Here is a 10994-nt window from a genome sequence, read left to right as displayed (position 1 = left end):
GTTGGCAATAGGTATGTGAGTGTGGCACTGTGTCTGTACTTCAAGGAGAAGAGTACTGAGCTCAGAGAACTCCAGAAGCCTCATCACCACCTTCTCTGGCTTCATCATCATTTGTCAAACAGGAGAAACAATTCTGAGGTGGGGAGGAAAATCACTGTACATTATTAAAAAAAGTAAGTAACTGAAATTGGCATTTGGGTGTCAGACTGGGAGAAAATAGGTTGATATTCCTCCATTCTGTACCTGTAATCTAAATGCTGCCCAAGCAAGACACCAGAGTGATACCCCACTGTCGATAACTTCTGCTAACACCCCAGCTCAGGCAGGTTCTTGGTTTCATTTTCCTTTGGTGAGGCTGGAACACCTCCAGCAGATCTGCATGGTGCTCTGGACCATGCTCTTCCTCACTTTAGTGAGAAGGTGCAGAAAGAAGCAGAGGTTTCATACAGATAGGAAAGATCCCATCATTGTGATCTGTTTGCAATACAGAAGGTGGTGCTCCCAGAAAATTTATGCACATCTTGGAGTGTCTTGTGGAAGAGGTGGGGAGGGAAACATTGCTGGTTCAATTATCATCCTCTGACATCTCTGCTAACACCTTTCCAGGATGAACAGCTGCACTCTCTGTTTCTCACAGCTATTGATCTGCAAACCCAGAGAGATGTTGCTGCATCAATTGAGCTCTGTCAACATGTTCAAAATATTCTCTGCAACCCTCTCAGGTAAAGACTTACTTTAGCATGAAATGAGAGATAAGCTGCACTTTTTTATACCACCTTCCTCCATATATTTTTTAAGGCTTCCTTTTAAAATATTTGTCTATTTTGAGCTGCTATTATAATATTGCTAATGAATTTTGAGGAGTCAAGCACTACTTTTAAATCTGTATCTCCTAATCACTTTCTAGAACTGCAAAAAATCTCTCGCTGCACAATTTATTCCCAAGGTCTTGTCAAACCTGTCCCAAAACCAGACTCTCCTGAGATCCACTCTTCATTATCAAAGAGCAGAGAAGATGATTCATGCTTGTGAAGGACAATTGAAGCCTGAGGCTATCTAAAGAAGGGGAAAGAAAATTTCCCTTGCTTCCTCTACAGAGTCAGTCCCCAGTCTTACCCCACACACTCTCCTAGCCTGTTGTGCTGCCTGTTCTCTCCCTGCTTTTCCTTCTACCACATCCTGTGACTGCCCAAATTCCTCCCTTCTCCCTCAGCCACATACAGTGGTTAGAAGTCAATAAAACCCACCAGTTATTCCCACCACTGGACCAAGCCCAGCCTGCTCAGGCAGCTGCAGGAGCAGTTTCTCACTGGTCCAAGGGGAAGAGCCCTGTGAGCTCCCCCTCTCCTGGGCTGTCAGAGGGGAAAGCCCCATTTGCCAGTGAGCTATATTTCAAGTGGAAGATCTACAGAATTGAAGAGGTTGTATCTTAGCAACCACAACTGCATTAAGAAAGCAGTTTAACTGTTTAAACCTTCAATTATAAAATCCACCACAAAGAGGCAGCTGCTGTGCATGAGACACAAAGCCTGTGCAGTGGCTCCCCATGAGGGACAAAACTGCCCTATGCACATGCACCTGCCAAAGGCACCTGGGTGGACCTTCTCCCTTCCCTGCACGAGTAGGAGGGTGCTGTCATGGCCCACACCCGCATCCTTTGCTCTCCTGCAGGAAGAGAAGTGGAGGAAAGGCATCTTTTTGCAGAGAAACCCTGAGGTTTTCTCTATTGATCTTATGCCCATAGGACCAAAGCAAGATCTTTAAAACTTTCCAAGGGGAAATAAAGGAATCCCACAATGAAAACTCAGAGTGAAATATGCATGGAGTTGTGATCACTTCACAAGAGTTGCTGTGATGGAGTACATATACCCTGATTTGTACAGCTTAGAATCCCAATCTTTTCCCTTCCTGGGTAGTAATTATCAGCCCTCAGATACACATTTCCCCCAGTTCTTTTCTTCCAAGGGTTTGTGCAACTGGACTCAGGCCTCTCTGCTTTATGTGGACACCCCATACAACAGCTGCTTCAAGGTTTCCTGACCACACCTTCAGCAAACCTGGATTTCATCCTTGACCTGACGAAGTTATAACAAAAACAACAGGGCACTTGCAAAAGTTAGTTTAGACAATTCACCATTTTCTGCCTCAAAAACTTTCTTGCCAGTATTTAGTGCACATTCTGTTCCATTCTACATTGCTCTCAATGGCTGGATCCCAGCTGTGTGATGACACACTGGGGTGAGCCCATTGCCCTGCAAAGGGAGCTCCAAGGACTGCTGTTAATCCCTCCAAAGGGAGCTGCCTGAGAGGAACACGCAGCAGGGGTGGTGCAGAGTCACTCACCCACAGACTGAAAATATTTTGTGCAGAAAGGTAGGACTCAACCCATGAGCACACTCCATAAGCAGCCTCTGAGGGCAGTAGGAGCACACCTAGCACTGCAAAGGCAGGTCTTTGCACAGCCCACAAACTTCTTCCCCTCCTTCACTCTTATAACTAATCTTCTAGGTATAAAATTTATTTCTGGGCTGAACGGACAAATGGGGATATGAGCATCATAAAGTCACCCTAGGAGAGATGGGAAAGGTGGCACCCCTTGTCTTTCTTGCTCTTGCTTCATAGATGCACCATTCTGGAGAAACTTAATATCATAAACAAAGCAAAAAAAAAAAAAAAATTCTGCCAGGGCAACTAGCAGTCCCAAAGATTGTCCACGCTAGTGAGAACTGTGATACAAGGCACAGGCATATATTCAGTGTATCCACCTGCACTTAAAGACTGGGTACCTCTAAGCTTGGACAGAAGAGCTGCCCTGGGCTAGAGAAACTTCAGGCTGTAGGACTGAAGCACTCCATGGAGATTCACTTTTTAAACAATGATTGAAGATCAATTGAACTGTTACTAGAAGCAGTATTAGGAAAGATTTATGAATCATCCATTTATAACAGTAGGAAAGCATCTTCTATAAAGAGAAAACTGAAAAATCCATTTATTGCAAAACCAATTGCTGGGCTCATCATCTGTCTGTCACACTGGTGCAAGGGCACACATACGGGGAGCGTGTCAGCCATGGACTGCTGAGTGAGCAAGTTGGTAAATTCCTGCCAGTATGAGCTTTGAACAAAATTTAAAAACAAAACCAAAAGCAAACAAAAAAACCCACTCTGAATTGTTTTGCATTGCATCTTCTGGATTGAATATGTTTTGATCTTAAAGGAATTTTTTTAAAAGATGGTTCTTAAGAGTATTCAGACAGTGATATCCATCCTGACCTTCACATGGCATCTTTGGCTTTGATTCTAGACAAATTCTTGATCAGAACTTGGTCTGTTAACTACTTCCAAAGCATCTAAGCCCTATTACAATAACATTTCCATTACCAAATTAATTGTTTGAAGCTGTTTTCAGTGATTGTTTATTGAAGTTATAGTTTGTCACCTGAGGCAACAGCATGGCTTGTTGTCGTGGAAACATCTCTGCTGTCACCAGCGATGAATGGGGAGGGCGGAGCAGGAGAGGAGCTACAGAGGAGATGCTTTGTTGAAATGCCTTGCTCTTTAAAGTGACTAAATTATTTCAGATAAAGACAGGCCATGCTGAGATCGACAAACACTGATTCCTGGGATATTATGGGCTCTGTGGGCTTGGTTCAAGCCCTTTCTAATTTAGCATGACACAGCTCCTGCTGTCAGGCACTGCTGTCTCCCGTGGTTAACAACAACGTTTACAGGGCCCTTTCTGTTGCCAAACTTGCTATTATTGCACAAAATCCTGCCATCTACAAAAATAGAACAAAACATCTCTAGATACCTGCTGTCATCTATCTATTTGATCTGTAAAAGATGAAAAAACAGTATTGCAGTTTCTCTTTTTGGCCTTTACCTGGTGTGTGATCTTGCCACAAGTTTTCTACATTCCCAAATCCTTGTGTTAACTAATGTCCATGGGTATCTCAAGCAAGAGTTGCAGTTAGGTAGAAGCCATGCTGATTTAAAGGAAATTCTAAGTTTTTCTTAAACTCTGCCACAGATTTTCTCAGTTTCTTGTTGTGCAGATAACAGAGAGTTAATAAAAAGGTTTAAGCTCTGATAAACCATGATTATTTTTTTTTTGCTTCTGAGACGTGCAGATGCAGGAGGAACACAGGGTTTCCACCAGCAGCACCGTCAGGTCTGTGTTTTGTCACTACTGACTTTGCTGCAGAAGCAGACAATGCAGATTGATGCTGACAGGCTTATAAGATCTTAGAGTCAGGAACATTCTCAGAACATGCTAAGCTGCAAATCAGCTAGGCTGCACTTTTCGTAAGTTTTGTATGCTGTTCATTTATCATTGTGCAGTTTTTTTATCACACAGAAAAATGGATCTTTTTCCTCTCTTTTCATAGTCTTGCATTGCAGGCACACTCCACAATGATGCCTTTGCTTGGCATTTGTTTAACTTCGCTTGCATCTGGCAGGGAATCGGCTTCACAAATGGTTATCTATTTTTCATAAGAGGTTTTTTTTCCTAACTGCATTTCCTCTTGGAAATGGGAGTAAAACCAGACCCTGAGTCTTTTGTTCCTTGGCGGTGCCCTCTGGAGACAGCGGCAGAGGGAAGAAAGCGCAGCGTGAGCCGGGAGTGCCACCTGATGGCCCGGGAGGCAAAGCGCCAGCAGTGCTCTGCCAGCTGGGGCAGCTGCCCTCTTCACCTGCCCTCTGCCAGCCGGGACACCTGCCCTCTTCACCCGCCCTCTGCCAGCCGGGACACCTGCCCTCTGCAGCCAGGGGACACCTGCCCTCTTCACCCGCCCTCTGCCAGCCGGGACACCTGCCCTCTGCAGCCAGGGGACACCTGCCCTCTTCACCTGCCCTCTGCCAGCTGGGGACACCTGCCCTCTGCCAAACTAGCAAACGTTCCATTTTCTAGCAGAAAGTCCTTTCTAGCAAACCAATACAGCGAGGCTCTAGGCAGAGATGTGCTCTCCCTGGAGGTCAATGCCCCTGTGTGAGGACAGGACCTCCTGGATGCCCTAGGACTGGCTTTCTGACTTTTTAAAGAGCATACTCACGTATTTTTTAAAGGAAAGCTACAAGCAGTGTTTCCATGGTCCTGTTCTGCTTCAAAACTTGAAGTTCAAGCTTAGTTCGAGGGGAGGAAAACACAAGTTCTCTCAGTGCTTAACACTTCCCCTTAAGGGGAAGGTGACTCTCATATTTTCTACATCAGGCTGTGATTTATAAGAGGAACTGCAGGATGCTAATGACTTTTTTTTTCCTAGAGTAAAAGGTAATTAAAGCTTTTGAGTAATAATATGAAAATAAATGAACCATTTTAATGCATATAAACAGGGATGTGATTTGGTGTTTGGTTTCCAGGCATCCTATTTGCACGCAGCACTTGCTTGTGTGTAGGTGCCAGGAGCAGGTATATTATCTCCTCACAAGTTGGCAAATTGCACCTAATTTTTGCTGCGTGGATTAATGTATTTCTGGCTCAATGGCATAGTTGTTGGTTTTCCTTCATATCCATCTGCTGTTCAAACAATTGCAGCTGTGAAGCTGAGGTTGGAGTGCAGCCTCTTTCAACCTCCTTCAGCTGTTACGGGATGTGAGCCTTACCCTGAGAGGCTGCAATGGGTTTCAGAAGTATTGAAAAGGTATTCACTCACTTCCTTTTGCCTTTTCCAGTGGAAATAGAGAAGCCAGAAGGCAGAGGAGCAGCCCAATGTAAGAACATAGGGAAGCACTACACTACCCCAATGGTAACACAGAATGGTTGGGTTGGAAGGGACTGTCAGCCAGGGACAGGGACACCTTGCACTAGGCCAGATTGCTCAGAGCCCCACCCAGCCTGGCCTTAAACATCTGCAAGGATGCGGCAGCCACAGCACCTCTGGGCAACATTCTTATTACCCTGTGTTACAAAAAATTGAAACAAATTTCCAATTAATAACAGCTATTGTATAGCACTTAAAAATCCATTAGTTCAAAGAAATAAAGCCACATGTTAATTTCTACAGATCTACATTTTTTTCTCTGGGAGAACAAGGCAAAACTCTGCATTCTTGCCTCCTGCAAGATGCTGTTAGTCATTACAGAGTGGGCTCTTAAGTTATTCAGAATCTCTATATGTGTTGTGTTGTTTTCCTGTGCTTATGGAAGAATGTACCAGTTTGGAGAACAAGCAGTACTTTTTCATGTTACGTTGAAGATGAAATTCAAATGAATATTTTTTCTAAATTCTTTATATTCTAAATGCTAAAGCTGAACTTACAGAACAGCTGAACCTAATTTAGAATTGTCAATAGCCATGTAATATCCTCCTCCTCTTTCATTAATTAATACTAATTCAAAAGACTGAATTACCAGCCTAGAGAAAGGGCACCTGCCTTTGGAACTGTTTATAATTCATCATATATTGAAAACTGAGTAAGAAAATAATAAATGTAGGAATAATTGAATAATTAACAGCAGCTGCCAGATTCTGTGCCTCTCCAGCCTAGAAGATAGACTGGTTTGGAACACAGAGCTGTAGCAGGAATCGAACAAAGCTATTTTGTACTCTGTTTGCTTGCAAGGTGCAAAGTAAATAGAGGCACCCTTTGCAAAAATACCTTGATTATTAAGTTCCAGCAATTTTGTGACTGTCAGCTAAGATACACTTTGGAACGGAAAGATTTATTTGGTAAAGGTTTCAGAACACTGAACATTAGATCAACAAGATCCATCAAGTCATTAATGTACCCTCTTTTTCCATAAAAATTTTAAAACATCATGGAGAAACACTTGAGAAACAGCATTAAAAGGCCCTGTTTAGAGGTCTTGGAAGTAAAATTTGCTTCCTCTGTCCCTTGTGTTTGTGCACTGAAAAACTGAAAACATGGAAAATGACCTTCAATGTGCTACTGTGTAAAACTTCCCACCTGTGCTGAAAGGAGGCACTTGACAAATTCAAGAATCCCCATTAATCCATCACTACAGAGCACATGGTTTATTTTTCCTAGGATCTAGCTAATTCACGGTTTGGCTTTGGGTGTTTTTTTTTCCTTCATGTAAGTGCATAAAGGGTAATTATTCAATATTGAATCTGACCAATACTGATATGAGTATTTTTGAAAGAGCTCTCCCCCTGTGAGGAACCAGAGATTTTTAGCTAACAATTCAAAGTTTTCAAATTTAGTAACAGTTATATGCCAATATCCTCTAACAACTTCCACAAAAGAAGCTGCCATACAAGTTTCAGAGTTGTTATTATGATACAGATGGGAACTGAGGTACCAAGATTAAGCCTTTTGTCTCTTAAAAAGCAACTCATTCCAAAGAAATCAAATACTCCCCCTCCTCTTGAAAAACTTCCCACATCTGACCTGAGTCACTTTTTCATTTTCAAGACATGTAACAACTCCTTCAAAATGCACCACAGTAAGTCACTAAGTTGACATCCAAACAAGGGGTAAAAGCTAAAAGGAGAAATTTTAACATTAGCTCTGAATCCCAAGACTGTTGCCTTTTCCTCCTGACAAACATACTAATAGAAGTTTCACAATTGTGTATGTATGTAAGGGAAAAAAGTTTGAAAACTTAAAATCTGTTGTGCTTGTATTTCAGATCCAGGAAGAATGTTTGGGTATCTAAAAAGAGCCTATGGATGTTCTAACAAAAGGAGGAGAAAGGCCCAAATTTGGCCTATTTCCAGCCAAAATGGGCCTGGGTAAGGGAAGCTGTCAAAACTTGCATTTACTTTCTATCTCATTCCTTTTTTTTTTTCCCCAGGTGGAAAGAGAGATACTTGGCAAGTTTTCAAAGCTAGAAGCACCCTGAAGAAGATACGGTTTTATTTCACACATTTTCTGATGGGCTGACTGTGGGGCTTTGGATGGTGGGGGCTTCTGCTGTGGGCACTGGGCAGCACATCTGGAGGTGCCTTTGGTTCCTCCCTCCCAACTGCAGCTCTGGGTAATGCTCCAGAGGGTGCTCATAGCTGGCATGCAGCCATTGCCTCACTGTCCCCAAAAGTCCCCTTCTCCATCAGGTTTTCATTGCTAACCCTTCTCCCTGGTCTTGGTGATGACTGACACACTGGGGCAAAAAGGAATCTAAAGCAGGCTCAGTGGAGGAGTCAGGGAAATGGCAGGATGGATCTGTGACGTGATACTGTGATACACAGTGGCCAGAAAAGGTCCAAAGTCACAACAAAAGCAGGGGGAAGCACTATGTGCAGACTGCACAGCTACAAAAACTTCACCTGCCACACCAGATTTTACTGTTGACTTCAAAACCGTCAAGTGCAACTACAAGCATTTCACATCAGAATGTTTTAAACATTCTAAATGGTACTTTTCAGTGAAAGCTGCTATCAGCACAACACAAACAACTGGTCACAATGTCAAAGCATAATGAACAAATGTCATACCCATTTAATTCAAGTTTGTACTTCATCTTTATTTGCAAAATACAAGTAATTAAACAAACATTCTATTTCCATTTCCACTAGAGACTTTTAGGTATAATTTCAGTTGCCGTGGCTTGTCCATTACTGGTACTAATATCTCAATACCAGCCTTGGTATTTGCCTTTCACACACCAGCATGGACTATACCTTAGTGTAACCAATCAGAACAAATAGCAAATTTCATACACAATATTTAATGCTAAGTGGAAGCCTGGGGACTTTGTAAAACCTTGCTGGGGTGTGAAATGTTGTGCCCTTTCAAAAAACAGTGGTCACTATCTTCTGGACAAATAGTGAAACAGTGATTGCTGTATGCAAATATTACCACCAGGTACTGACTCTAAGATCACTTTTTTCTAGAAAACACCAAATAAATACAAGTAATAAATGCAACAAAAACTATTGTCAGTTACCTATTCTAAACCATACCTGTGAAAATACAAATGGGCACATTGTGAATACTTAAAAGAGTAAAGTGCTTTTAACATTGAGCAAGTGAATGCATCTAGTGTTGTACCACAGGCAATATATCCATTTTGGACAAAACAGTTTCCATGCAATTAGTCAGCAGTGATCCCCTGCATTCATTTACAATATTAAAGTACTATATATTACTTCAGTCATACGGGGTTTAAGGTCAGGATACTGTGTGTACACTTGCAAAACTCAACCAGTGCTCTGTATTAGCACACTGTTTGAGCATTGCTACAGCAAGGTAGATTTTTATTGGTTTTTCTTTTCTCATAAGGAGCCAAACCTTTGGTAGTGTAAATGCAGTGGAAGCTGAAAGTACCACTGAACCAATATGCAAGCACATTATGCAGCTGACAGGAATGGGAAGAAGAAAAAATCAAAAGCAAATTTAATGGCTTTATGCACTGTGCTCCTCCAGTCCTGCTCTATTTTCACGTGCCTCCCTGCAGGTAAGAGTTTAGACATGCAATTCAAGCAAGTGATTGCTTTCAGTTCAAAGACAGGCCATTTACTGCCAAGACGACCCTCCAGAATTGTGCTGAATTCAATTATACTCCCTTGCCTCAAGTTCAGCAACACTTTTTTAAACTCATTGCTTGCCTTCAGCACAATATCTTTGGTTATATCATCCTCTTCTATAGGCTTGCTTCCATTTTTGCTACTGAAAGGCATGCCCACAGTTATTTCAAATTTGTACCGATCAAACATTTTCATGTGGCATTTATGCTTTGTCAAAAACTTCAGACGACACAATTCTTCCTCCTCCAGTGTAACATTTTTGGGATCACAAAGAGGGTAGGTTTCACCATACAAGCATCTCATCCAATCACCAATAAAAAATGGAAGCATATTTATTGCAGATTCTGCACTATTGTCGATTTCTGTCACGCGCACGTATTTGAACCGCCCGGTCCATGTCACTCGGTGTCCTTCCAGGTGACTGCACAAAATCTGAGTACGTGCCATGTTGGTCTCCTTCCAGGCCCGGGGTCCACAGAGGAAACCATACTGATTCCATGTCAGGGTGGAGTTGTAAACTTTCATGCCTTCAGATCGATAGACATAGAACCAACAGAACAGCACCACGGCTGTAATCCACACCAGAATGAGTTTCACAATGGAGCTCCGAGTGAGCGATTTAACCACTTCAACTACAGAGAAGTTAACCTTTGTCCACCATCGAAAGAGCAAAGGAACAGCACACAAAACCAGGGTCACTACAATTTTCACAAGCTCCAGAGACAAAAACCACTTAATTAAGTGGACAAGACACATCAGTGCAATGCCTACACCCAGCACTGGCAGGGCAAAGAGGAACAAGAAGTAACCAATGGAAGCACGAACGAGCCCAATGCCAGAGGACTCCCGCAGAATGACCACAGAGAGTTCACACCACATAAAGCACACCAGGTATGGGACCAGGTAGCAGTAGGTGCCTTTAAAATTCCGTAGTTGGGCCATTCTAAAGAAAAGATAGAACAAGTACAAAAACAGAAGGCAGGGGATGCTTACATTGATCACAAAGAAATGGCCTACAGGAACTGTAAAGAAGGTTTTCCCTAAGAATTTCAAGTACCCAAAATTCCCAGGTAATACTTGCAATAGGGATAAGCAACCTGCAGCTGTCTCAGTCATTAATGCCCTTCGTGTGTAAGGTTCTGCACACGTGCTTAAACTCATGTAACTTGTCACTGTGAAGAAAACTGAGACAGTAGCTAACTCTGAGCATGGTATACAGTCTTTGCTTGCTATAGGGAAGGAAAAAATGACAAAGAATACTGACAGTAAAAAGTAGAAGTACGGCTCTAAGTGATTCCATCCAAAATTCACCTCAGCTTGCTCAACATCTAGGTTTGGTTCAAAACGAAGCAGTAAGTCAGTCAAAGCACGGAAGTTTTCCCAAGCCTTACTGTCCTGAAAAACTTTCAGTGTGCAAATCACCATAGAAATGAAGGACAAATAGAATATGACCAATGGAATAATGAAGGCAAAAAAATCAATTGTCAGATTACTGATGATGAAGAAAAAGATGAGAGCATTGATATGGTGTGTTGGAACAATGGTAGACAGCCAATGCATTCCTG

The 10994-nt window shown here is 42.3% G+C and overlaps 1 protein-coding gene across 1 annotated transcript in view; it reads right to left on the bottom strand.

Annotated features, from left to right (window-relative positions):
* Positions 1-8405: 8405 nt before the first annotated feature.
* Positions 8406-10994, bottom strand: part of WFS1 (wolframin ER transmembrane glycoprotein) — a 31288-nt gene continuing 28699 nt past the window's right edge. The window contains exon 8 of the mRNA XM_031062841.1: positions 8406-10991. Coding sequence (XP_030918701.1) covers positions 9253-10991 — 1739 coding nt within the window. The 3' untranslated portion in view covers positions 8406-9252. The remainder of the gene's footprint in view (positions 10992-10994) is intronic.

The sequence above is a fragment of the Geospiza fortis genome, unplaced genomic scaffold, assembly GCF_000277835.1.
Source record: "Geospiza fortis unplaced genomic scaffold, GeoFor_1.0 scaffold666, whole genome shotgun sequence".
Taxonomy (NCBI): domain Eukaryota; kingdom Metazoa; phylum Chordata; class Aves; order Passeriformes; family Thraupidae; genus Geospiza; species Geospiza fortis.
The sequence above is the reverse complement of the archived record's forward strand: the minus strand, read 5'-3'. Positions and strand labels throughout refer to the sequence as shown.